At 43.8% G+C, this 25888-nt stretch overlaps 1 protein-coding gene across 4 annotated transcripts in view; it reads right to left on the minus strand.

The window, feature by feature from the left end:
• Nucleotides 1–1916: 1916 nt before the first annotated feature.
• Nucleotides 1917–25888, minus strand: part of LOC120404034 (olfactomedin-4-like) — a 29549-nt gene continuing 5577 nt past the window's right edge. For 3 of the 4 annotated variants that reach the window (XM_039536052.1, XM_039536066.1, XM_039536060.1), the window contains 3 exons: nt 8631–8843; nt 6998–7151; nt 1917–3804 (listed from right to left, as the gene is read on the minus strand). In XM_039536052.1, coding sequence (XP_039391986.1) covers nt 2999–3804; nt 6998–7151; nt 8631–8843 — 1173 coding nt within the window. In that variant the 3' untranslated portion in view covers nt 1917–2998. The remainder of the gene's footprint in view (nt 3805–6997; nt 7152–8630; nt 8844–25888) is intronic. The other variant, XM_039536045.1, reaches the window with a different exon arrangement.

A 25888-nucleotide genomic window follows, 5' to 3' on the forward strand; every position in this document is an offset into this window, starting at 1 on the left:
TGACTGTGAAGAGCACTCTTTCTTTGGGGAGTACAGAAAGGCATGGAGCTGTCCAGCTGATGTGACACTCAAAAATTGCAAGTGGGAAATGCACAAAATCGGCTAGACTTGCCCTTGGCTTTAGTCTTTCTGATATTAGATACAGAATGAGCTGACATTGCACAGCCTGTTTAGTAAATAGGAAAGTCGACTAGTTTGGCCCTGCCTGCTACTAGCAAGTTTGTTGCTAATCACAAGATTTCTCACAGTGACAATAATAAGACACGGTAACAGTTTAGAATTGAGTAGTAGTCCAGGCTTAAACAGTCATTGGTACAGGACTAGAACTGGGGTCTATAAACTAGATACTGTGATCCCTCTGCTATTGAGTCATTCTGACGGCTCTTTGGCCCACTGACTATTTAAGTATTTCATACAAAGTGAAGTAGCTTCAACAGATTAGCATACTCACTTGGGCAGTAAAAGACCTGGGTTCAAGTGCTTGTTCTGAGACCAGAAGACTGGGGATTTGAACCCTGGTCTCCCACAGCCAGGCTGAATGCTTTAAATACTGTGTATAAAAGGGCATCACAACCTCCAAATTGTCTTTTCTTTCCCCCACTTCAGAGAGGGCTGACCTGGGTTAAACACCTAATTACAGGGGAGGGTTCACAGCTGTGAAACCTAAGTAGCATTAAGTGGACTCAAGCCCAACCCTCTACTCAGCATTTTTTACTGGCTAGCTTCAGCAGCCTCCCACTCAGCTAAGGTGCCCTCCTCACCCATTCTTAGGTGTCCAATGCTCCACATACATTTATAGCCTGAGTACCTGAGTCAGGGCTGAAGATTCTAGTAGGTGGCAGGGTACCTAAAGTTAGATGTTGCAACACTGAACCTAAGTCCTCTTTGCGCATTGCTCCTTATCCCCAAGTTGCTCCTTAAAATGTGATGCCATACAGAGCTGCCTTTTATGCCTGTGAATAGGGCAACCCTTGGGAATTAATGGGATACCATTAAAATGGGGAAGCAAGAAATGCTCTGCTGTCTTTTAGCTTTTTATAGTTAAACAAACCCTCAGCTGAACTATTGTGAATTCTTTAAAGGCCCATGCTCATGGATCAGATTACTGCACCAGAGATGGCTGGCTTTCACATTCATTTCACACACTTTCAGGAAACAGATGCAGATACCTGGTAAGTGGCAGCACCTGACTTAAAAATGTGTCATCAGCCTCAGAACTCTCAGGTAACATCTCAACTGGGTGGAGAATGTTAATCTAACTGGGGAACATATTTCAATGAGTGGAAATAAAGTCCCTCCTCTAGTTACTTACATACTGATTCACACCTTTGTGTTGTTCCAGGAGCTCTTAAACACTCTAAACCCAAAGGAATATGATTTCTGTTTCCAATATCATTTGGTCAAGCCAGGGCCGCCCAGAGGATTCAGGGGGCCTGGGGTCTTCAGCGGCAGGGGGCTCCGCTTCGGTGGTAATTTGGAGGCGGGGGGTCCTTCCATTCCGGGACCCGCCGCCGAAGTGCTCCAAAGACCCAGCACTTCGGCAGCGGGTTCCACTTTGGCAGTAATTTGGTGACGAGGAGTCCTTCCGGCCTGGGGTGGAAGGACCCCTGGCCGCTGAAGACCCGGAGCGGAAGAAGCTCTGGGGGCCTGGGCCCCGTGAGAGTTTTCCAGGGCCCCCAGAATGAGTGAAGGACCCTGCTCCAGGGGCCCTGAAAAACTCTTGCGGGGGCCCTGTGGGGCCCGGAGCAAATTGCCCCACTTGCCCCCATCTCTGGTGGGCCCTGGGTCAAGCTGGCTTCTTGATGCATCCCAAAAGTTTCCCAGCTGTTGTGCAATGACAAACAACTATAGGGTTTGGATTTTTATAACACTTTATTAAACAAAAATTAATCATTCACATCTGCTGATCCAGATTATAAAACAAAGACAGAATTAATAAAAGAAAACCAGCAAACTTTTACTTCATTTTCATAACTGTTCATCTAATTATTTCTGACACGATTACAGTACAGATATTGGTACAAAAATCTTATAAGTGGCATTTTAAAAATAAAGAGCATATGACTCATTTTATCCCAAATTCAGTATTCTGTAACTGATAGATCATGGGCCAGATTCACCCCCGATGTAAGATAATTGATGCCAATGGAATTATACTGGCAATTAATTTGGCTCCTTGTTTTCAGAGTGTTTTTGAAAGATGCTAATGGAGATCACAGTAAATTGCAGACTAAAAGGACTCAAGGACTAAATGGAGCATGTAGGATGGCATAGCTTATGTTCTACTGCAGCATGTGCCATATACCAAGGGACTGCTTTCATTGGGCTTTGGGTCAGGCCCCCAGGACAGAGTGCTAAGAAAATGCAACTGTCTAAAAATGGTTAATAATATTTTTTCATGAAGTGCAGCTTTAGGAAAGTAATGCATTGGTGCCCTGCCACCTAAAATACATTGATGGGTTGCAAGAAGGAGCCAAGGCAACCATTTCCACAGCTTCAGCTTAACCAATGGTCTGCTCTTTAAAGATCAAGTTCCAATTCTCCTCTAATTTTAATCTTTTAGTAATTATTTGAGGCCAATATTTAATATGATATTTATGGCCTTGCATACTTTGAGCAATGATGACAAAACAGCAGTTCAGTTTCCATGTGTTATCCAAATACAGACATTCCTCCAAATGCACATCAGTGTGTGAGCAATCTCCCTATCATGATACATGTTCTGTCCGTCACTAAATCATCTATTTAATCTATGTTTATAGCAGAGGCATTTCTAGTACTCCTGCTGCCACTGTATCTGGACACCAATTAAAAAGCTATGAACCTAATCTTGTACCAGGCATAGAGCATATTATCCTTCAATGGGACAGCTCATGGTAATAAGCCTTATGCCCAGGAGTTACTCTTGGTAGGATTAGGCCTTAATTTAACATTAACACTGTCCAAAGGGATATAAAATCAGACTTTCTGTGATCTCTAGTTGTTGTTTATATTCATATCAATGCAACACAGGTTGAAAAATAAGATTGTGTTTAACAAGGTAGCCATCATTGTAAACATACAGGACCTGGTCTGAGGGGTTATAGTTGATACTTTGAATTGTTTCTAACATTTTATCCATAATTATGCTAATTTTACCTTCCTGTTCAGTGTTTGTGTTGTATGTGTAAAATATTTCCTCTTTCCTAGTGTTGACAGGTCTTGTGGCATATAGAACACCACATATGATGAAAGCATTGGAAATGGATGGCTTGTACTGCCTTGTATTCCAAGTGTGGAGCACATCAAGTGTGGTCTCATTGAGTTTGCTAATCATAATGTTACCCGTGCTGTCCTCGGTTGAATAAATTACCCACAATCCACTTTCATCCACAGCAAAGTCCATATCTTGCCACCCAACACCAGCATAAGAGAAACGGTTACCATAAGCAGCATTCGGCAGAGCTTTCCTCACAGCCAATGTGTTTGTGTTTAAATCGAGCTTGCCCATATCTCTTGAATTATATATATTGTAATACATGAAGTTATTGTAAACTGTGGTGCCACTGCCTTCCCCCCCATAGGGAATTTTTAACTCTCTAGCATTTTTTAATAGCAACAAATCATCATAGGAATTATGAAGTCTGTAATATTCTAAGTGTCTCCCATCTGTGTTCAAAGGTGCAACCCAGTATAGGTCCTTCTGCGGAGTTCGAAGAGAGTAATCCCTACCCCAGGAACCATATTTGAAGGAAAATCCTCTCCAGTTCAGCTGTACAACATAGGGCTGGCTGATATTCACAATTCCACCATGACCACAGCTGCCTGTAAGCAAAGAGAAAATGCAAGCTTTTCAAATGGCATGATTAGGAGAGAGGATTTAGTGTGTGTGCTTTATAAGAATCAGCATTTTTGCAAGAACAGAAATACATATTTTTGTCAAAGATTTTCCTTGCACCATGTAAACAGCACATGCATTTCAGTTCTGTAGCAGTTACAGTCTGACTGAAATACAGTGGTCATACCACTAGAACTGGGATCATACTGAAAAAACAGCCAACAGTCCAGCAACACATTTTAGAGATCTCAGTTTTTAGTTGGTACTCACTTGCAGTAAATAAGTGATTAGCTTCTGTTTCAGATAAGTGACCAGTTTTCTGTTTCCACCTATTCTATGCTTTCCACCCCGCTGGGCTGGGAAATCACATAGAAAATACAATTTCAGAAGCATTTTAGGTCATTTGCTTCTGCAGTGGAGCACAGTTCTGGAAATAGGGGAAACGAGAAGGAACATCTTGTTTCACTGTACCTCTGTGAGTTTTAGAAGGTGGAGGGAGAATTAGCAGCACTGGCTCAAGAGGGTCATTTCAGATTAGCATGCTACTATCAAAATTACCACTTTAATTTGTTAGTCTTTAAGGTGCCACAAGTACTCCTGTTCACTTTAAAACAATACTTCAGAGAGCCTTCCATCTGAGGCTCTCAAAGCAATTCAGATATTAATGATCATAGCCTCACAATAGCTCCCCAGTTGACATGTGAGGTAATTATAAAGTGACAATACAACCTATTTCAACCAGGATAGTCTTGGTTTTTCTTATGATGCCCCAGGATAATTGAAATATCCTGTGGTTTTTTTTTCATTTCATCAGCTAAAATATTTGTTTTTTTTTATAACTACACAATGCTTGTTCGAGATGCATTGCTATGCTGAGTAGAATTTGCACTGTTTACTGAGAACAAACAGCCTGTGGAATGAGCTTTCAGGGTAATGAACAATGTCCAGAATGAAGAGAACTTGAATGAAAGTAAACGCTATCAAAGCTGTTCATTTGCTCAGAGCAACTGTTGATGACACTTGTTCAGTGTTTCACAATAAATGCAGAACATTAAAGTATTGGAAAAAATCCTCCACTCCAAAATATGCAGGTCTCCGTGGGTCAGAAGCTGGCAGTGGTGACATCAGCACACTTAAAAATAAAAGTTTCCTTTTGTCTGACTCTCTGCAGCCCTAAAAGATGTCCCCTTGAATGTGTGTCAGTTTTTTCCCTTTAAAAGCATGGTCATCCAAGACACGTGTTAAGTGACCTGCACAGTCACACAGCAAGTGAATGGCAGTGCCAAGACCAGAACCAACATTTCCTAACTCAAAATCAGGCGCTTTAACCACTAGACAATGCTCCCTCTTAGAGGTGTGTCATAGGTCTCACCCCCACTTGGAACTGTTGGGCTCCAATGTGGGGACCTGACTTGGTTTCCCTCTAAACTAAAATCCTAGTTTAGATTTAGTAAGCTGCCACCACTCAATCAGATATGTGGATTGAGACACAGTCCTTCCCCAAAATCCTAGGGGATTCCAAGAGCCCCAAATCCATGGAGTTCTTACACCCAGGAGAAATAAACCATTCCCCCTGCTTCCTCCCCCCCTCCCTTTTTCTAGGAGAGATACCGGGATCTAACTACAGAGGGATACCTCCCCCTTCTCTTTCCCTGAGAATCCACCCAAGGAAAGACCAAACAAGTCCTTAATAGAAAAGAAAAGAATTTATTAAAGAATAAAAAGAAAGTAACTTGTCTCTGTAATCCAAGATAGAACCATACAGGCTCTAAACTTATTAATCTCTGGAGAGAATCCCCCCTCCCCCTTTCTTTCTCAGTGAAAGCAAAGTAACAATAAACAGGAATAAAGAATTTCCTTTAGCAAACACACAATTGCAAATATAGAAAGCAACTCAAAAGACTAATTCACCTTTCTAATTAATACTCACTATTAAATAGTAGAAACTACTCCAGGAGAACTTGGAGACATGACTGTCCTCTCTTAGATCCAAAAAGAGCTCTCTAACAAAGAACACAGACAAAGGCTTCCCTCCACAGAGATTTGAAAAAATCTTGTCTCTGATTGGTCCTCTGGTCAGGTGGTCATCAGGTACTGCATGTTAACCCCTTACAGGTAAAAGAGACCTTAACCCTTAACTATCTGTTTATTTATGACAAGGTGAAATAAAGTTTACCTGCAAGACCTGAGTTTCATGTTTCTATTAATTGATCAATTGAGGGCAATAGCTGATGATATCAAATCAGTGCAGAGGTTGCACATGCTCTAGTGGATAGGGTGTCTGACACAATCACTTCTATTTTATCTGTTCAGTGAATATCATTTGATGACTGGTTTGCAAGCCTATGTGAAAAGAGTTGCTGGGATTAGTCTATTCCTAATGGAAAGGTGGCCACAGCACAAATATCATCATTGCCGCCTTATTAGCATTGAGAACAGAGATAAATAAACAAAGACAGAACCAGATTCAGCAAAGCATTTAAACACGTGTTTAAGTGCTTTATTGACTGGGAATGGACCATTGAGGCCTGGGACCTCATTTCCAGATATAGCACACAATGCAGGCATGGAGCTGTGACTCTGCAAATGGCAATTAGCATGGCTAAGAACATGGCCTCAGTACTTGGCACAAATACGGATGTTTGGAAGTGCTCATACCTCAGCTAATGCAGTGCAAGAAAAATAATGCACATGATGCAAAGTGGCTTGCAACCTACCAACTCCATAAATCAATTTGAGCCATTCGCCTTATATCTCTGTTGTTTATTGCTACCTCTGGCATTATGGTTTGTTCTTAACTGTCAACATATTGAATCTATTACTGAACTTAACTCACAGCAATCTTATTTCAAAATTAAATGGATATTAATGCTTCTATAAGTCTGATTTGTTTCAAATAATATTGCTGGTACTGAGGTACTACTAAGAGAGTTTGGATGAAGGGCAAAACATTACTTTTCATACTTTTGTACTATTTTCCAACTTTTTCCACTTGAAAAACAGTAGGAGTATGTGAAAGTGTTTGTTTCCTGCCCTCATCTTTTGTATCAGCCTGTTGCTGAAATGTTAGTACATCTGGCAAATTTTCCAAGACTTGTGATTTATTGTCATTTCATTTAACTCAGTCTTCTTCCGACTTCTCCCATCCCTTCTCATGTGACTTATACACGCAATACTTACCTGGTGGGAAATAGGAGGGTGTTGTGGTTTGATTTCTGTGTTTTTCACATTCCTTCAATCTATTCTGGAGAGCCACAATTTCTCGACGGATTAAAAGGATATTGTTTTTGTCCAATGATTCCAGATCATTTACCATGAGAGTCAGATTCTTGATCTAGAGAAATAAAAATTCAGCATGATTTTAAATTACAGTCAACTTTATTTCACAAACATTTTAGGCTCGATTTATCATTTCAAAAAAAGTGCTGCAGAACAAGTTTTATGAAATATTCCCTAGAATAAGTTTTAGCATGAACATCTGGTCTCAAGCTAATGTCTGTAACTACAAGAAAATGTTTGTGATTTTAGCACTCAGTTATATATCATAATGCTAAAGATCACCCAGAAATGTCCAATAAGGCTTACTTGGTTATTAACTGTTACCGTGTAGTAGGGTGGACACCCACTTCTGCCGAGAGGGCTGGAAAGCAGCCCTGGAGAAGGCTGCAGCTCTAAAGGCTGGGCTGATTGGGGAAGCAGTCAGAGCTGGGCCATGCCCCAATCAGGCCACAGCTGGCCTGTATAAAATGGCTGTGAGCCAGGTGCTCAGGCAGCCTCTCTCTCTAGCTGTAGAGGGAGAAGGGCCTGGCTGCAGGGAGCTAGAGAGAGAGAGAGAGACAGGGTACCTGAGTGGAGCAGGGCTGGGGAAAGGCAGAGGAGTTGGGGAGCTCCAGCCTGGAAAGCCCCAGGCTGTGGCCTAGCATAAGGCCAAAGGGTCCTGGGGGTTGCAGAGGGCAGCCCAGGGGTACGCAAAGGCAGCAGGTCCAAACCCAACCTTGCCAGTGATGAGTAGGCTGATCCTGCAGTCTGCCCCAGGGCATGGGGGCTAGATGATGACTGGCAGTAGCCATATACTGAGGTGAGGTGGGGATAGTAGGTGAAGGTTCCCTGGGGAGGGGAGACCCTAAGACAGATAAAGGGGCACTAGGTCCTGGGAGGGACATAGGGGCCAAGAGGCAGCAGATCACCGGCCTGCAGAGGGTGCTCCAGAGCTGGAATGAGCTAATTCCCAGAAGTCACCGCAGGAGGTGCCGTGGGGTGTCTCTGCATGCTTACATACTGGTAAATGATTTCAGCCTTGCAGACGTGTCCTGAACGTTTACCTGCCCAGATAAATAAGCTACTCATTTAATGTTAAAGACAGTGAATAAACTAATGATATTTTACTTACCATCAAAAGCAATTATTCAATCAGGTGAGTGATAACAAATTTGAAAATCTGATTTATTGAATATTGGGAAGAGGTTCTTGATTTTATATTGATTGGGTCACTACTCTAAGAAGTTAAGTTTTTAATTATTTTTTGGAACACAGAAGCTTTCAGGCATGGATGCCCATAAATCAATATTATAATAATGTAAACAGTATATTTATTTAATATAGCAGCATCCAAGAACTTTAGCTTTCAGTCACACAAATGATAAAAATGGCCATTTTTTGTCACATATGAAGAAACATGCTAACATGCTCATGGCCAAGATTTGCTTTAATTTACACTGATTTAAATTAGAGTAACTCCACTGACAATAGTAGAGACATTCCAAATTTCAGTGATATAACAGAACTGAATGGCAGAATAACCCTCATACTCTACCTCCACATATAGTTGTTCAACAATCACATTGCTTCCAACAAGTGTGGATTTCAGCTGAGTGACCAGTCTCTCCATTTCATTGATTTCCAGTTTCAGTAACTGAAAGTCCAACTCTGTGTAAGAAACACTGGTTGACTCCATATGTTCCACCTTGATCGTTAGGTTTTGGATTTTCTGTTCATACGTTTCAATTGCTTTAGTATATTGGCTAACCTAAAAAACAAGCAAATTTTCAAGTTCAGTTTAGCAAATATAACAAGCATGTTTGATATCATCTTTACATCTGTGCAATCTCACTGGGACTGCATGTGCATTACTGAGGGCAGAATTTCATTCATAATCCTCACTTTTTTTATTCCTCACTGTAACAAGGGAAACAACATTGTGAGCAACCCCTCATGGCCAGAAGTCACCCTGCAACACTTGCCTCTGTTTCCCCCACAAGGTCCCCCTATGCAGACTCCACCCTCTTTTTCTGAGGTCAAAACACCCCTCCTTGGGGCTTGGGTTTATTCACAAAATATAAACTAAAAATAAAAATCAGAGTCCCAAATTAACATCAAACAAGCAAATGTTTCTCTTCCTGCTCCCAAGCATCCCTGCCTGGACAGCTTTTGCTGTCTTTCCCCTACTCTCTCTGGGTATGTCTACACTATGAGATTATTCTGATTTTACATAAACCGATTTTGTAAAACAGATTGTATAAAGTCAAGTGCACGCGGCCACACTAAGCACATTAATTTGGCGGTGTGCATCCATGTACTGAGGCTAATGTCAATTTCCGGAACGTTGCATTGTGGGTAGTTATCCCGTAGCTATCCCATAGTTCCCGCAGTCTCCCCTGCCCATTGGAAATCTGGGTTGAGATCCCAATGCATGATGGGGCAAAAACAGTGTTGCGTGTGATTCTGGATAAATGTAGTCACTCAATCCTTCCTCCGGGAAAGCAATGGCAGACAATCATTTCGTGCCCTTTTCCCCTGGATTGCCCTGGCAGACGCCATAGCATGGCAACCATGGAGCCCGTTTTGCTTTTTGTCACTGTCACCATATGTGTACTAGATGCTGCTGACAGACACGGTACTGCACTGCTACACAGCAGCATTCATTTGCCTTTGCAAGATAGCAGAGACGGTTACCAGTCATATTGCACCGTCTGCCATTGTAAATTGGTGATGAGATGATGGTTATCTGTCATTCTGTACCGTCTGCTACTATCATGGGTGCTCCTGGCTGGCCTCGCTGAGGTTGGCCGGGGGCGCATAGGCAAAAATGGGAATGACTCCCTGGGTCATTCCCTTCCTATGTTTTGTCTAAAAATAGAGTCAGTCCAGCCTAGAATATGGGGCAAGTGTACTAGAGAACCAGAGAGCACAACTGCTCCATGTCAGAGCCCCAGAGATCCCGCAGAAATGATGAGCTGCATGCCATTCTAGGAGATGCCCCTGCAACAACTCCACCAGTTGCTTCCCTCCTCCCCCAATCCTCCTGGGCTACCATGGCAGTGTCCCCCCCATTTGTGTGATGAAGTAATAAAGAATGCAGGAATAAGAAACACAGACTTTTTAGTGAGATAAAATGAGGGGGAGGAAGCCTCCAGCTGCTATGGTAGTCCAGGCAGGACATTAAAGGGTAGGGGGGGGAGAGGAGACCAGCCTTCTGCTGCTATGATAGTCCAGGCAGTACAGAATCTTCTCTTTAGACATGACGGGGGGGGGGCTGATGGAGGTCAGCCCCCAGTTGCTATGATGAGGACAGTTACCAGCCGTTCTGTACCATCTTCTGGGAATGACCAGGAGTCATTCCTATTTTTACCCAGGCGCCTCCGGCCAACCTCACCGAGGCCAGCCAGGAGCACTCACGGGCTGATGATGAGACGGATACCAGTCTTTCTGTACTGTACCATCTGCCACCGGGGAGGGGAGGGGAGAGGATGCTGCTGTTTAGCGCTCCAGCACCCAGTCTACCAGCAGCATGCAGTAGACATAGGGTGACATTGAAAAAAGGCGAGAAATGATTTTTTTCCCTTTTCTTTCGGGGGGGGGGGGAGGAGGGAAAGGGTGTAAATTGACGTCATACACCCTGAAACACCCAGGGAAAATGTTTTTTACCCTTCAGGCACTTGGAGTCCAGCCAAGAATGCAAATGCTTTTCGGAGACTGCGGGGACTGTGGGATAGCTGGAGTCCTCAGTCCCTGAGCATTCATTTGATTCTTTGGCTTTCCGTTACGCTTCTCACGCAGCACTGTGCTGAGTCCCTGCTGTGGCCTCTGTCTATCATAGCCTGGAGATTTTTTCAAATGCTTTGTCATTTCATCTTCTGTAATGGAGCTCTGATAGAACAGATTTGTCTCTCCATACAGCAATCAGATCCAGTATCTCCCATACAGTCCATGCTGGAGCTCTTTTTGGATTTGTGACTGCATCGCCACTCGTGCTGATCAGAGCTCCACGCTGGGCAAACAGGAAATGAAATTCAAAAGTTTGCGGGGATTTTCCTGTCTACCTGGCCAGTGCATCCGAGTTCAGATGGCTTTCCAGAGCGGTCACAATGGTGCACTGTGGGATAGCTCCCGGAGGCCAATACCGTCGATTTGCAGCCACACTAACCCTAATCCAGCATGGCAATACCGATTTCAGTGCTACTCCTCTTGTCAGGGAGGAATACAGAAACCGGTTTAAAGAGCCCTTTATATCGATATCAAGGGCCTCATTGTGTGGATGGGTGCAGGGTTAAATCGGTATAATGCTGCTAAATTTGGTTTAAACGTGTAGTGTAGACCAGGCCTCAGGGTCCCCCTTGCCTTAGCAGGCTACTGCCAGCACTTCCTAGCTGGAATGTTAGGCTACATCTGTACTGCCCTGCAGGTTGCACTAAAGTGCTGCTCTATAACTCCCTGTGTGGATGCCAGGGACTTAAACTAGCAGGTTCCTTCTTCACACAAACATAGTCCTGTTTGAAGAGGATTACATGAAGGCAAACTTGGAACCTTATGGGTTGCACATGCAGCATCCACACGAGCGAGTTAGAGTGCAGCATCTCGGTGCGCATTGCTATTCGCACCCCCATGGTCCAAACTGTTGGACAGGGTAGATTGGGGTACACAGTCTATGGCCTGTGGACCATACACAGCCAACCAGAGCATTTAATAAGGCCTGTGGCCTGCTTCAACACAATATACTAACAGCCCATTCATTAGCATTTTTTCATCATGTTTACATCATTTTAGTTTACACAGGTTGTTTCTGTGTATGATATTGTCTATTTACATATCTAAATACATAAACAAGCTGAACTTCAAATATAAATACAAGTGACTTTAAATCTTATTCAAATATGTCAAATCTGTTTGGCCCACATCAGGTTTGTGGCACTTCTGTGTAATAAGGTTGGGCACCACTGGCACAGATAAACCCTGAGTCACAAAGCCCAGGACTCTGCTGGAGCCTCCTCACTCCCAGCAGTCTTTTCTCTCCCTGAGTTTTCCCCTCACTTCAGCTTCCAGCTAATCTGTATGGGGGAAAATCACCTGATCCCTGTCAGGTGTGCCTCCTTCAGTAATCAGGGCTGGCTGCCACAGCAATACCAAGTTTACAGCAGTGCCATGGGGCCCAGACCATGCTCAAAAGGGCCCCAACCCAGCCTGCTCTGTTTGCATTTTGCCCTGAGGCCCTGCCAGCCTGCTGGCTCCTCTCCACTCCCGGCCCCTCCTTCCCACTCCTCTCTGATCCCTGGCCCCACCTGTCTTCTCTTCTCCGTCCCCTGGCCAGACCTCAATGCGGCTCTGGCTCTGACCAATCTTGGCCAGTTTGGGATGAGGGGGCAGTGAGGGGGCTTGGCTGGGCCCATCCAGGCAAGAGGCTCCTGAGGGAGCCAGGCCAGGGCAGGGGCAGGCCCTCGCCTGGCTAAGTGTGCTGCTCCCAAGGGGCCGGCGCAATTCCCCATCCCGGCAATGGAACCAGCCTTGACCACACTGCTGGCTCAGCCCAGCTGACAGTCACCTCCCAGCAGGGCGGGTGAGTACGGCCGGGGGTGGCACTGGGTAGTTGTGGTGGTGGTGGGGCTGTGGGGAAGGGTACTGGGCAGTGGTGGGTCACGTGGATGAGGGAGATCTGTGTGTTGGGGCACTAAGGAGTGGGGGTTCTGGGCAATAGTGGAGGGGCTGTGGGAAGGGAGTGGGCAGTTGTGGGGGTTGGGAGGCACTGGGCAGGATGGTGGTGTGCAGGGCACTGAGCACTTGTGGGGGGCCCTGGGCTTAGCAGGTCCAGGGGATGCTGGGCCTAGGGAGTGGGGTGGGTTGGGGAGAACCCAGGCCCAACCTCTTCTCCACATTCCAGCCTAGGGCCCCCAATGGCACTGGCAACAGGTAGTTTTCCTATACCACCAGAGCTATAGCCCTTCCCTGGGCTACTTTCTCAAACAGACCCTAGCAGCACCCTGACCATGCTTGTCCTCTGGCTCATTTACTGTGCACCTTCTTTCTCCCAGACTTTCCACTACATACCAACTTACTGTCAGCTCCTACCAGCCAACCTCTCTGAAAGAGCTTCTTTTAAAACTAGTCCCAGCCTGTTCTAAACAGGCTTCAGGTGACCTGATTAACCTGTTTTTCCCCTTGATGGCTTCTAATCTGTTAATTGGTTCCAGGTGTCTTATGGACACTGGTTTTCCTCTACCAGATTCCTGTACCCAATCAGTCTAGGTTTGTCACAATATTCTCTGATTTATTTCATCAAGTCCTGCCAACCTGAAGACATCCAACTTTTCCAAGTAATTCTTAACTTGTTCTTTCCCTATTTTAGCCTAAGGTCCTACCTCATTTACATAGATGTTCACTTTGTTAGTCATGCTAACTTTTTGGTGAAAACAACAAAAAGGCAATTAACACCTCAGACATTACTGTGTATTCAGCTATTGTCTTTGCCTCCTTACAGAGTAATGGGCTTCTCCTGTCATTGGTCTTCCTCTTGCTTCACATATTTGTAAAATGTTTTCTTGTTACACATTATGTCCCTAGCTAGCTTAATCTTGTTTTGCACCTTGGTCTTTCTAATTTTGAATTTCATGCTTTTTTTTTTTAATATTCATCCTCTGTAATTTGAGCTAGTTTCCACTTTTGTATGACTCAGTTTCAGGTCTTTGAAGATCTCCTGGTTAAGCCAGGGTTGTCTCTTACCATACTTCTATCTTTCCCGTGCATGGGGATCATTTGCTTTTGTGACTTTAATGTCTCTTTTAAAAACTGACAGTTCTCCTGAACTTCCCCCCTTTAGACCTCCCACAAGATCTTACCTATCAATTTTCTTTACTGAAGTCTTGAAGTCCATATGCACACAGAAAATGAGTGCCAACTGTGGCCCTCAGATACATACCATGTGCATTTCAGTGTGCACATACCTTAGGGCAGAATTTATCCCAAGTAACTTAGGACCATCATATTACAACGAGAGTTGTAACACTGAATTTTTTTGCACTGACTATTCCTTTGGCATGATCTTTTAAACTTGATGACTTTTGTGGTAAGCATAAGAGGATAGTTTTCCCTTTGCTTCTTTTATGAGAAGGAGAGAACACTACAGAGTAGCAATTGTTTTTCCAAGGTGTGAGTAATATGGCATGCATGTCAGTAAAGTGAAAAGAGTGAGCTCCACATTCTTTGCTGCTGTTCTGTGTTATCCAGGCTAGGTCATGCCAAATTGGAAATGCCATGTCACACCCAAAAAAATCAGGTGTGACATGTATTTCACATCACTGATAGATGCAATATACCAAAAAAAAAATGCAATTCTATTGCTTGTTTTGGACCCTAACTTCCTTAATGAAAGTAATACATGATTTGAGAGAGGATCCTTCATAGAAATTGCATTTTTTGGATTCTTTGTGCTAATTACATCTCCAGAGAGATTATCCATTATAAACCAATCTGATCTTCCAATGCAAACATCCATGGATCCTGAGCTGTTGTAAATTGGCATGGGTCCATAGATTCCAAAGGATCTACACTGATTTACACAAACTGAGAATCAGATCTCAATCCTAGCCCTGTGTACATTCAAACTAAGGAATAATTCAATTTAGTTTTGATAGCCAAATGGTTTTCTTCATATATGGATATAAATTTAGACACTTATTTTATTTGGCAATCAACCATAGGTATGTCTAAAATCCCTTACCACTACCCAAACATGGACTAGGCCATAGAGCAAGATCCATCCTGTTGGAAGACTTAGATGGATTCTAGATGGAGTGCCTGGCTAATCACAAATCTGAGAGCTGGGAGACTTCTCCAGTAAACTTCTCTGTGGAGAAGATGCTTAAGGGTTGGTGACTAAACTGTGCATGTAAAGTTTGCACATGAACCCACCACATGCACAAAAATGCATTTGAAAACTGCTGAGCAAAGTTGGCAACCATATGAGAATATTGATGTGTGCAATTACTTATACCACAGGCTCAAACATTCAGGAATGTGGGTATCTATCCTGCTGCCAATATCACTTAAAACAAATGCTTTAAAAGAAAAAAGTTAGTTGTCAAATATGCCAAATCTGCAACCTGTTGAAGTCAGTGGACTACCTGCATAAGTAAGGGCTACTCGTAAGTAAGAGCTTCAGGCCTGAGCTCAGGAGTTTTGGTTCTCTCAGATGTCTTGATCTGTTTGTGCCCCCCACCCCCCTCAATTTCAGCACAAGGCAGAGGCACTACACAAGGCCTATTTGTAGTGTGCTACAAGGCCAGGTCTTCCTTCTGCCTCCAACTGTTTTTCCCCAGGTGGCCTGGCTGGCCACCTAGGAGAATGCCTCCCCCCCCCACCCCAAGATGGATGCTCTGTTGCTTGGCAGTTAGACCCATTTTGCCTTAAATAGCTTGTGACTGTATCAAAATGATCTGCTCCCATCTAACAGGCCAACACACCATCTCAGAAATCTAGTACACAAACTAGATTTTGGGGTACAGATCAATATTCACCATGCATCCCACATTCAGAGCTTTGCAGTGGGGTTTGAGCAGTGCATAAGCTTTGTGCTGGACCTCTGCAGAAGCACAAATGTCACTCTTAAAGAAATAAAATTCAGCTATTTTAGGCATGCATAAGAATTCTTATCTAGTTTTTCCTTCTTTGCAAGCATTGTCACAGTAACGGCCTGAAAAGGGCAGGGGGAAAATCTGTACTGTTCATTTATTGTGGCAGTTACTTGAAACTGGTATTTCTCACAGGTTTCTTGGCATGCAAGCAGACACTCCTCCAGCATGCAGCTGGACAGTGGGCAGGGCCGGCTCCAGACCCCAGCGCGCCAAGGGCACGCGTGGGGCAGCATTTTCCCGGCAGGGCGGCAGGCGGGTCAGGTGGACCTTCCACAGTCATGCCTGCAGGAGGTCCCCCGGAGCCGTGGGACAGCAGACCTCCCGCAGGCATGACTGCGGAAGCTCCACCGGAGCCATGGGACCAGCGGACCCTCCGCAGCTGCGGGAGGTCCACTGGAGCCGGGGGACCAGCGGATCCTCTGCAGTCATGTCTGCGGGAGGTCTACCCAAGCCGCGGGACCAGCACCTCCCGCAGGCATGACTGCTTGGAGGGGCCAAATTGCTAGAGCCGCCCCTGACGGTGGGACTGAAAAAATGAGGAAGCAGAAGGAAGGCATAGAAAGAAAGGATAGAGAGGAAGGGAAACTAGGGTAGAAATAACATGAGCAAGCAATTCTGAGAAGCAGCAAAGAGTCTTGTGGCACCTTATAGACTAAGGTGTCTTTGTTAGTCTATAAGGTGCCACAAGACTCTTTGCTGCTTTTACAGATCCAGACTAACACAGCTACCCCTCTGAATTCTGAGAAGGTGCATGTGCCTGTGGCCAATGCACTTGCAAGTCTGACCTCCATGATCACATGGTGAGCGTGCCACCCACATGTCATATAACCCAGCCTGAGATCAAGAGAACTATTTCCAACAGAGTAATCTGCCTTTAACAGAGTCTTCATCTGTTGGGCAGGTGTGTTTGCTCTAGGGTGAGCAGACAGCAAATGTGAAAAATCAGGACGGGGTGTGTGTGGGGGGGAGGGGTAATAGCACCCTCTATAAGAGACCCAAAAATCAGGACTGTTCCTATAAAATCAGGACATTTAGTCACCCTAGTTTGCTCTTGCTGTTTTATTGCATGGGCATGTTCTAGGCATTGTGGTCAAAGCACTGAAAGGCACATTCTCCCCTTCTAATGTGGTGCACAAAGAGCCATACTCCTCTCCACTGCTGGGAAGAGCTGATTCCTGCATTAGTCCCGCAGGTTCATTTTATTCTGGTAAAAGTTTCAAGTTACAGGTGAATATTGGTAAAAAAGCTACACCAATATTTTCAGCCTACAGTTTTTACTGATTTGGAATATCCAAATATCTGCCTGTGAAATTCATTTCCTGTTGATTTTAAGCACCCCCCATTTGTTGAATTAGCAGCCTACAATCAGGGTTGGGGGAGGTATAGCTCAGTGGTTTGAGCATCGACCTGCTAAACTCAGGGATTGTGAGTTCAATCCTTGAGGGGGCCATTTAGGGATCCAGGGCAAAAATCTGCCTGGGGATTGGTCCTGCTTTGAGGAGGGGGTTGGACTAGATGGCCTCCTGAGGTCCCTTCCAACCCTGATATTCTATGATTCGATCAGATTGTATATCTGACTTATAATACATGTCTAGCCCCTCTTAAAGGGATGGATCCTGCAGTTCTTTCTCAGGAACATCTCCCATTAGTGTCAAATGGAGTTTTCACTGAGCATGTACAGCAAGATTGACCCCCCACAAGGGGATGATGAAATGCAGTTATGGCATTTGGGTCAGATCCTCAGCTGGTGTAAATGGGCAAGGTGGAAACTAACTTCCATGGAGCTACATCCATTTAAATTCGTGAGGATCTGTCTGTTACCTCAAACCTCTTTGTAAAGTGGTTCTCGGACTCAAAACCAAAATCCAACTGTTTATGATTTGCCTTGTTGTTTCAAATTTTACAATAGTTCAGTAGACTTTTCCACGCCATAACTGTATAAAGGCAAGTCTGGGCTGCAAAATTGAATCTGAACATCCCCAAAGTTTGAAGATGTTTGGAACCCAGAGGTTTGATTCAGACCCCGCTATCACTAGGATGAGTCGGAAGATCTTTTGGTTTTATTGTTTCATTTTGTCCATAAGCACTTTCAGGAAACAAGTGGTACATTGGGTTACACATGGAGGGTGAGAAAATCATGTCAAAGACAGCCTGAGAAATATGTTTACATGAAACAAGTAAAGATGCACAGATTCAGACATCTTCAGTTCTGCCCCATCTATACATTTAAATTTATTTCAGCTCAGATGAGTGAGTCAATGCCTGGTATTTTCTTTCTACAGACAAAGAATTAACTACAAAATTTTAACACCCTCATAGTTAAACTAAAATACAGTTTTTCATTTGACCCGATTTCTCTTTTCCTGGGATCACATTGGGGATCTGTCACACTAACTCGCTGCTTTATGACACTGTTTGGCTGATCAGACTCAACATAAGTGCAGTGAAACTTGGATTATGTCAAGGTTTTTTTTGCATCTGTCACTGGAGTTGAAAAGTGAGGGCCAGTTCCTGAACTGGTATGCACTGGCACAACTCCACTGATTTCAAGAAAACAGCAGCTGAGGATCTGGTCACTAGAGTCCAGCTTTAAGAAAAAAAACTGCTACAGGGTTGCAAAAAGTCAGCCCACTCCTGCTATCTGTACTCAATCTTTACTCAAGCAAAACTCCCATTGCAGAATTTCACTTCAATAGGAGATTGGCTTCAGTTGGGTCTCATTTCAGTCCGCTCTGATTTGGGAGGGCCTTGCAGAATTAGTCCAAGTTTCAGGATGGGAATTACAGACCTGATCCTGTCCTTTTTGAAAGCAATTGAAATTTGGCTACTGACCACAATGAAGCACTTTAGGACCCTTAAATACCTAGTGTTTTCATGGATCATTAATGTCAAGTTCCACATTCCTCCTAAAGCAGGGGTTCTCAAACTGGGGGTTGGGACCCTCAGGGAGTCATGAGGTTATAGTATAGTATAGTATAGATAGGGCATCACAAGCTGTCAGCCTCCACCCCAAACCCTGCTTTGCCTCCAGCATTTATAATGGTGTTAAATTAAAAACACTTGTTTATGTTTATGGGGGGTTGCACTCAGAGGCTTGCTATGTGAAGGGGTCACCAGTACAATAGTTCACTTTAGGACAGTGGTTCTAATTAGTCAGGTAACTTGTGCTGAGAGGCACTGAGATTGCTGTCAAGTTGCCCTTCATATCTTTACTGACAACTGACTGTCATTAGCTATAGTTATTTCAAAGCAAATTATTTTAACTGAGAAGACCTTCTATAGGATTCTCCCCACACATTGGTTTTTTATACATCACTTCCAGTATGAATTATGAATATTTATGGTTAGAATTTTTTAATTTACAGATGTGCCTTTAATGCTGATGAATTCAAGGACACTATTTCTTAATGTCTGGCTCCTGGAGAAGTCCAACATTTTCTCATGGACATCTGATTTAAACCCTGAATATTCATCTACCAGCAAAACTCTAATGCAGGTTCTCCTTCTCTCAAGAAATAGTAGTCCCCTAGTGTTGCCTGTTTTGTTTTTTTCCTTGGGGATGGGGGAGAGAACAGATCTGAATCCTTGTAACAAGGAAGGAAAGTAGTGTAAGGGTAAGGAGTTTAACTAGAATGCATAATCCAGTAGTCATTGCTAGAGCATCAGATGTTGACAGAAAATTGTTTTTTCAACTGTTAAGGGAATGGAAGGGGTCAGGTGGTGGATTTTTGCCCATGCTTCAGCCTGGGCTAAGCGGACACTTGCTCCTTTCCCTCATTCCCTCCCATATACTGGTTACATAAAAGTACCACAGGAGGGAGCAGTAATCATGGCTTCCTCTGCAACTGTATATAGCAATTACAGACTGTTAGGCCTGAATAAAGATGTAGCACAAAAACCAGTTATGTCAATCTGACTGAAGTCAGCATGTTTCATAAAGCCCTGGGAAAAAGTGAGATACGAAAGGGAGGTGCATTCCTCAAGTTACCAGCTGCGTTAACTCCTGTCTTCCAGTGTCTGGTGCTTGGCAACTATGCTGATAAGAAAGTTGCTGGGGCATCACAACTTGCTTACATTATAAAGAAAGACAGATGTGCTTTGTTATTAGGGTTTGTTACTAACCAAAGGGGGGTGGGATATGGGTTGTGTGAAGTGAATAATTTATGACGTAATAAAACTGTCTATATAAGCTAATACTAAGCTGTAAAGGGGGGCTGGTTCTTTTCGGATACGAGCTGTTCTTTACTGATACGTGCACTTATCAATAAAGAACTTTTGTTTTGGACCTTGCTGGTGTTGTCTGTAACTCTGCGGTCAGACAACGAACTTCGCTGTTGGGGTTCGAGTCCCCGACATCTTTGGCGACTCCGGTCGGGACTTTGTCTGACTCTCCGGCGGGGGATCAGACTCTGAGGCAACGCAGCGCGCATCCTCTGATTTAGAGGAGCCTTGCCTGGTAATCTGATCTCTGCGTCGGCGATAAGGCGAGTTCTGTGAACCAGCTGAAGCTCGTAGAAATCCAGCAACATCCACCTACCCGTTGAGTAGGGTTAAGGTTGCCTGGGTTAGAGTCCCAGTGCAGATTGTCGGGGTTAGAGTCCCTGACAACTTAGGTCTGGGTTAGAGTCCCAGTCCAGGTCTGGGTTAGAGTCCCAGTCCAGGTTTGCACAGGATCCAAGTAGTCTGGGTTAGAGTCCCAGCCTGGGTTTGAGTCCCAGTCCAGGTGTTCGAGTCCCCTGGAGAGGTAAGTGAGCGCTCGACGCGGGAGGTGGGGGTTAGAGTCCCTTTACCTCGACGCGGGGAAGGGGGGGTTAGAGTCCCCTTATCAAATGGGACAAGTTGGCAGTAAGTGCCTGGGGGACGCCCCATTGTCTCTAATACTTAAAGATTGAAAGAAGATTTCTGGAACCAGGTAGCTTTTGGAGCTGTATGTTTAAAGCTGTATGGAGAGCTCTTGTAAAAATCCCCCAGCATATGCCCCAGAGCCACACTGGGAGGGACGTCTGTATCTCTTGGGCTCACGCCATCTGAATTTTATTGACTGTGCAGCAACATATGATGCATCGTGGTAATAGGAAATAATGGCCTTGGTGTGTGTGTGTGTGTGTGTGTGTGTGTGTGTGGAAAATGGGGGAGAGACACTCTAAATATTCCACCTCACCCCCTAAGGGTACCCCAGCATGTTACATGTACGTACATTATGGTCTTAAAACCTGCAGGTATTTAGAGAATTGGAATCTTTACACGCGTGAAAATCTATCTAAACAATGCCCATTAGAAGGTACCTTTAATCTAGATAAGATCATATATCTCAAAGGAGCTTTTAATCACCAAAGAAAAGCCTCTGACACAGTGTGAGCAATTTGTCTAGGAACGGGTTAATTTGAAATTCAGCCTGACTTGGTGAAACTGGAGAAGCCACAGGCTGGAATCTGAACTGGACTCTCTAAAAGAGACACTGCAGGAGATTCCAGGGTGTAAAAAACAGCTCTCCCAAGAGCGGAAGCATGTTGGAAATTCTGGACAAGCTGTATACAGGATAATCTCCCGTCTGCCTATTCCCCTTCTCTGAACGTTATACAGACGTGGCCAGTTTGGACATGTGTGAGTATTAAAGTGGCTTAAGAGTTAAAGTATTCATGTTCTTCCTGAGTAATGTGGGAGCGTTCCCAACACTCTTCATTGTTGTTTTATTATTTTTAATTAAGCTTTAAAATTTGATTATATGGTGTGTTCCCCCAACGTCCTGCAGTAGATAAATTGGTAACAAATTTGTCACAGTTTGGTGAGCAATTGAGAATAGGGGAGCCCTATAGAATTTACACCATCTATCTGTTTTACCTTTGTTTTGTGTTTCTTTTGTTTGGTACTTTTGGTGTTATATGTTGAGGATTGCATGATTAAAGGTGAGCCTACTCTCAGCTGCAGTAAGTCTGAGAACTGGAGAGGGGTTTAGCATTTTTCTCTCCACCCTGGTTGACCGGAAGGGTGGCAGGTGGATCTGCCCCCAGTCGTAGCAGGACTGGGCAATAGAGTGGTTGGAGAAAAGGGCCGAGATGTGTACTTGATAACTAGAATTGAGCAATTAAGAGCATGGATCATGACCCAGGCGGCAACTCAAACCTGCGCCAGGGCAAGTTGCAGGCCTTGAGACAGGATTTCCAGTTAGAAAAGGAAGCCCTGGCTAAGCAAGTACCAGTCCTTCAGGGACTTGTTAAAATTTAACCATTTGTGCTCAGCATATGTCGTAACAGCAGTGTGTTTGCTACAAGAGGAAATTGAATAGTTCAACGCCAGTGGGCCATGTGTTTTGCCCAGGTGGCAAGTCTAACAGGGGAGGACTCGAGTAGTTTTGTGAGTAGAAATGTCTTAGGGAAAGGACCAGAAGGGTGGGGGCTACTTAAAAAGCCCACCCTCCTAGCTAACTGGTAGTGCAATACGTTGGTACCCATGGAAAGAAACAGTTCAGAAAAAAAAAAAAAAAAAAAAAAGGATCGGGCCCAGGCGGCCAGGCAACAGACAGAGAGCTTGGAGAACAGGTTGGAAACTTTTAGAGTGTAGTGAAAAAACAAGAACAGGGTAAGTAAGTATACGCATAGGGGTTCATATACTCAGAAGAATATTTGGAATGGTGATCTGAGTTGGTAAGTGGTTGTTGAAAGGACAAGCAAGTGATTTAAGGCACAGTGAAAAGTTAACTCTATAGTTGCTGGAGGGAACAGCAGTTGAACTTTGTAAACGTACTAAAGTAAAAAGTTCTTGGTGTCTTTGAAATGTTTGTAAATAAATTCAGGCAAAGAAATTATTAGATTGCAATCATTTGGCTATGAACAATTTTGTTAAATTAGCTGAAGAATGTATCCAGTGCTATGTAATTAAAATTGTATTAGGCTCTAAGAGCACTGTGAGTGATGATGTTTTCTTTCAGTGTTTACCAGCAGGAGTTACAAGTAAAAAGTGAGCCAGCAAGCATCTGTATTAATGCAAATTATCTAATTAATATGGGGTAATTCCCTTGTTTTGCCTAAAATCAACAAAAGTCTTTGTATATTTTTAGTAATGATTGCCTGCCCAGAAGGGGTAGACTTCTGTTTCAGTCTTTCAGATAATCAGAGAACACTGATGCCGGCTGAACAGCATTCACCGTACCATGATTTGCTGGCACAGTACAAATTCTGTTTTGTGGTCTATGTTCTGTCTTGTGGTGTTCGTCCTGTGGCCAAAATTGATGTGTTTAATATTTTTAAGGGATGGTCTGATTTAAAATCAAGCAGCAGTGTTGGATTAAAATGCAGATATTTGTTTTGTTCAACTTAGAATACAAAGTGTTTGGATGCATCAGAAAAATGTGATATACTAAAGTCTTATACATTTTCTTAAGTAAGAGAAAGATACTACATTGGCCAAAACTTTTAATTGACAATTGTTATTGAAATTTGCATATTAACAGTCTTTGAAAGCAAGGGCATGGAAAGTTAACCCACTCCCCATATTGTACATGGGATCCTTCTGGCTACCTCAGACTTCTAGCCAGAGGGCTGGGGATGGTGGAAAGCTATTGGACTACAGTTTGTATTAAATGAACTCATCGAAGTGGGTGTGCTTGTCTTGGTTTGCTGTTCTCAAGTTCTGTAATAACATTATTTTAGTGAAATGGTATATGTGGCATATATTAGATAAGACTAATGTACTGTATAACAGCAATGTGTATGTGTTCATTGTTAACACCAGGTGTATACGTAAAACATGAAAGTTTTTTTTTGTAGGTTAAAAAAAAAAGCTGAGAAGGGGAGCGAAAAAAAAAAAACCCAAGTTGACTGAAAAAAAAAATAGATAACATGCTCAGTTTAAAGCTGAGACACTGACATTGTTCAAGGACACTCCTCACAGCTAAGACTTGGCTAACCCTCAAAAGGAACAAGGGGGGGACTTAAATTTGCCCATGCAGCTATAAAATTTGTAAACTCTGCAAAGACACTAATGCAATGTGTTAGGTTTCTTTTCTCACAGGTGAAGAAGAAACAACCCAAAGATCCTAGCAGCCCTTCCACCCCTTGGAACCAGGAGACTGGGTCTACATAAAGATCCATCAACGAAAGACTGCCTTGGCTCCATGCTGGAAAGGCCCGTATTGAGTCCTGCTGACTACCAACACCGCTGTGAAGTGCCAAAGACTGACTGTTTGGACCCAGGATTCTCTCTGCAAAAAGACCCCTCCACCTCAGAAGAATTCTCCTACTGATGATAAGCCTATTCTTTTTTTCTAGTTCTATTGTGCTTCTGAACAGCATGGCAAAAGGACAAGGTAACGTGCTGGTTGAACCTCTCCCTTGTCCACTGACAGACCAACTGTGCCTTTAGACTTTTCTAGAAAAAGCAAAGCCATTACAGGGTGATATGTGCTGGAAACCTCTCCCCTGTAGGATGCTAAACCACAATTGTTTTGGGAAAGAAGAAGAAACACTCACTCCACTGACATTGCCAAAGTCCAGGAATTCCTGACTAAAAGGACATTGAGAACTGACCCTGGTGAAGAAACAAGCAATTACACACTGGCAGGAAGAAATTTGTGGGACTTATATTTGGAACTGTGGTATTAATTGGATTTTGGGGTTTATTCTACAGGCTGCGCCCTGTGTTTTGGATAAATCCTTCAGCATGTATTGCCCTCCCTCATTGCATTTTGATTAGCATTGTCCTTATCCAGTTTTCAGATCGCTTTTACATACCCAGATTGCTCACAAGGGGCTGCCATTAGATTAGCACAACAGAGGGCCTGGGTTATTTCCTCTGGAAAGAAAGAGAATTGACCAAATCCCTGTGGTCTAGGGGCCAATGGTACACTGCCATTTGGAATATTCTTAAAGGCCAAGAAAATGATAAGAAATTGGGCCAACTAGAAAAGGCCACTAGACTTATTTTTGATGCTCAGCTATCTTAATTACAGGCTGGAGTTGGTGAGTTACATGTCATTTCCACCCTTAGTTCTGTGACCCAGAAGTTACTGACAGAGATGGTACTAAATATCACTGAGGCTGGAAAGGCATTGCAGTGGGATCTCGTATGTTTAAATTGATCCTGAGCACTGGACTTGGCCCACTGCCCTTACAGACACACAGGAGTACCATCTGATCTGTGGTCATGAAGACATACTTGGACACTTTCTGGATGGAAGTGTGGACATTCACAGTGCTCCTTCCAAGCATTTGGACCGGTTAGGGTGGGTGTGGGCTCCCACATACCAGATCCTGCCGGGTCCATGGGGAGGAGGCGTGTGGGACTGAATTATTTACCGAGACATCTGGGACATTAGACCCCTTGGTATACCTAACTGATTTATAGTCAGTGCCCCAGACCAATGAACTGTTACCCCTGAAGGCGATTTGAAGCTTCGTCTGCAACTGAAGAAACCGTAACCCGGTTGTGCCCTGCCAAGCTATCATTTGTTGTCCCAAGAGTCCCGTTGGTCCTCTAGGGACAAAGGGGGGATTGTTAGGCCTGAATAAAGATGTAGCACAAAAACCAGTTATGTCAATCTGACTGAAGTCAGCATGTTTCATAAAGCCCTGGGAAAAAGTGAGATACGAAAGGGAGGTGCATTCCTCAAGTTACCAGCTGCGTTAACTCCTGTCTTCCAGTGTCTGGTGCTTGGCAACTATGCTGATAAGAAAGTTGCTGGGGCATCACAACTTGCTTACATTATAAAGAAAGACAGATGTGCTTTGTTATTAGGGTTTGTTACTAACCAAAGGGGGGTGGGATATGGGTTGTGTGAAGTGAATAATTTATGACGTAATAAAACTGTCTATATAAGCTAATACTAAGCTGTAAAGGGGGGGCTGGTTCTTTTCGGATACGAGCTGTTCTTTACTGATACGTGCACTTATCAATAAAGAACTTTTGTTTTGGACCTTGCTGGTGTTGTCTGTAACTCTGCGGTCAGACAACGAACTTCGCTGTTGGGGTTCGAGTCCCCGACAAGACCAACAAGGCTGTTCCATGGTTCATAAAGAGTAGCAAAGCCCTTCCTCCATCCCTCAAAGAACACCATGTGCCTATAGGCCCAGGAATGAGGCCTGAGAATACTTGAAAAACAAGGCCATGCTTGCATGCTACAATAGTGAACATGTTATGTTTAATCACCCTTTTCCTTGTGATTTTTACATGCTCC

Source organism: Mauremys reevesii, linkage group 1 (genome assembly GCF_016161935.1).
Source record: "Mauremys reevesii isolate NIE-2019 linkage group 1, ASM1616193v1, whole genome shotgun sequence".
Taxonomy (NCBI): Eukaryota; Metazoa; Chordata; order Testudines; family Geoemydidae; genus Mauremys; species Mauremys reevesii.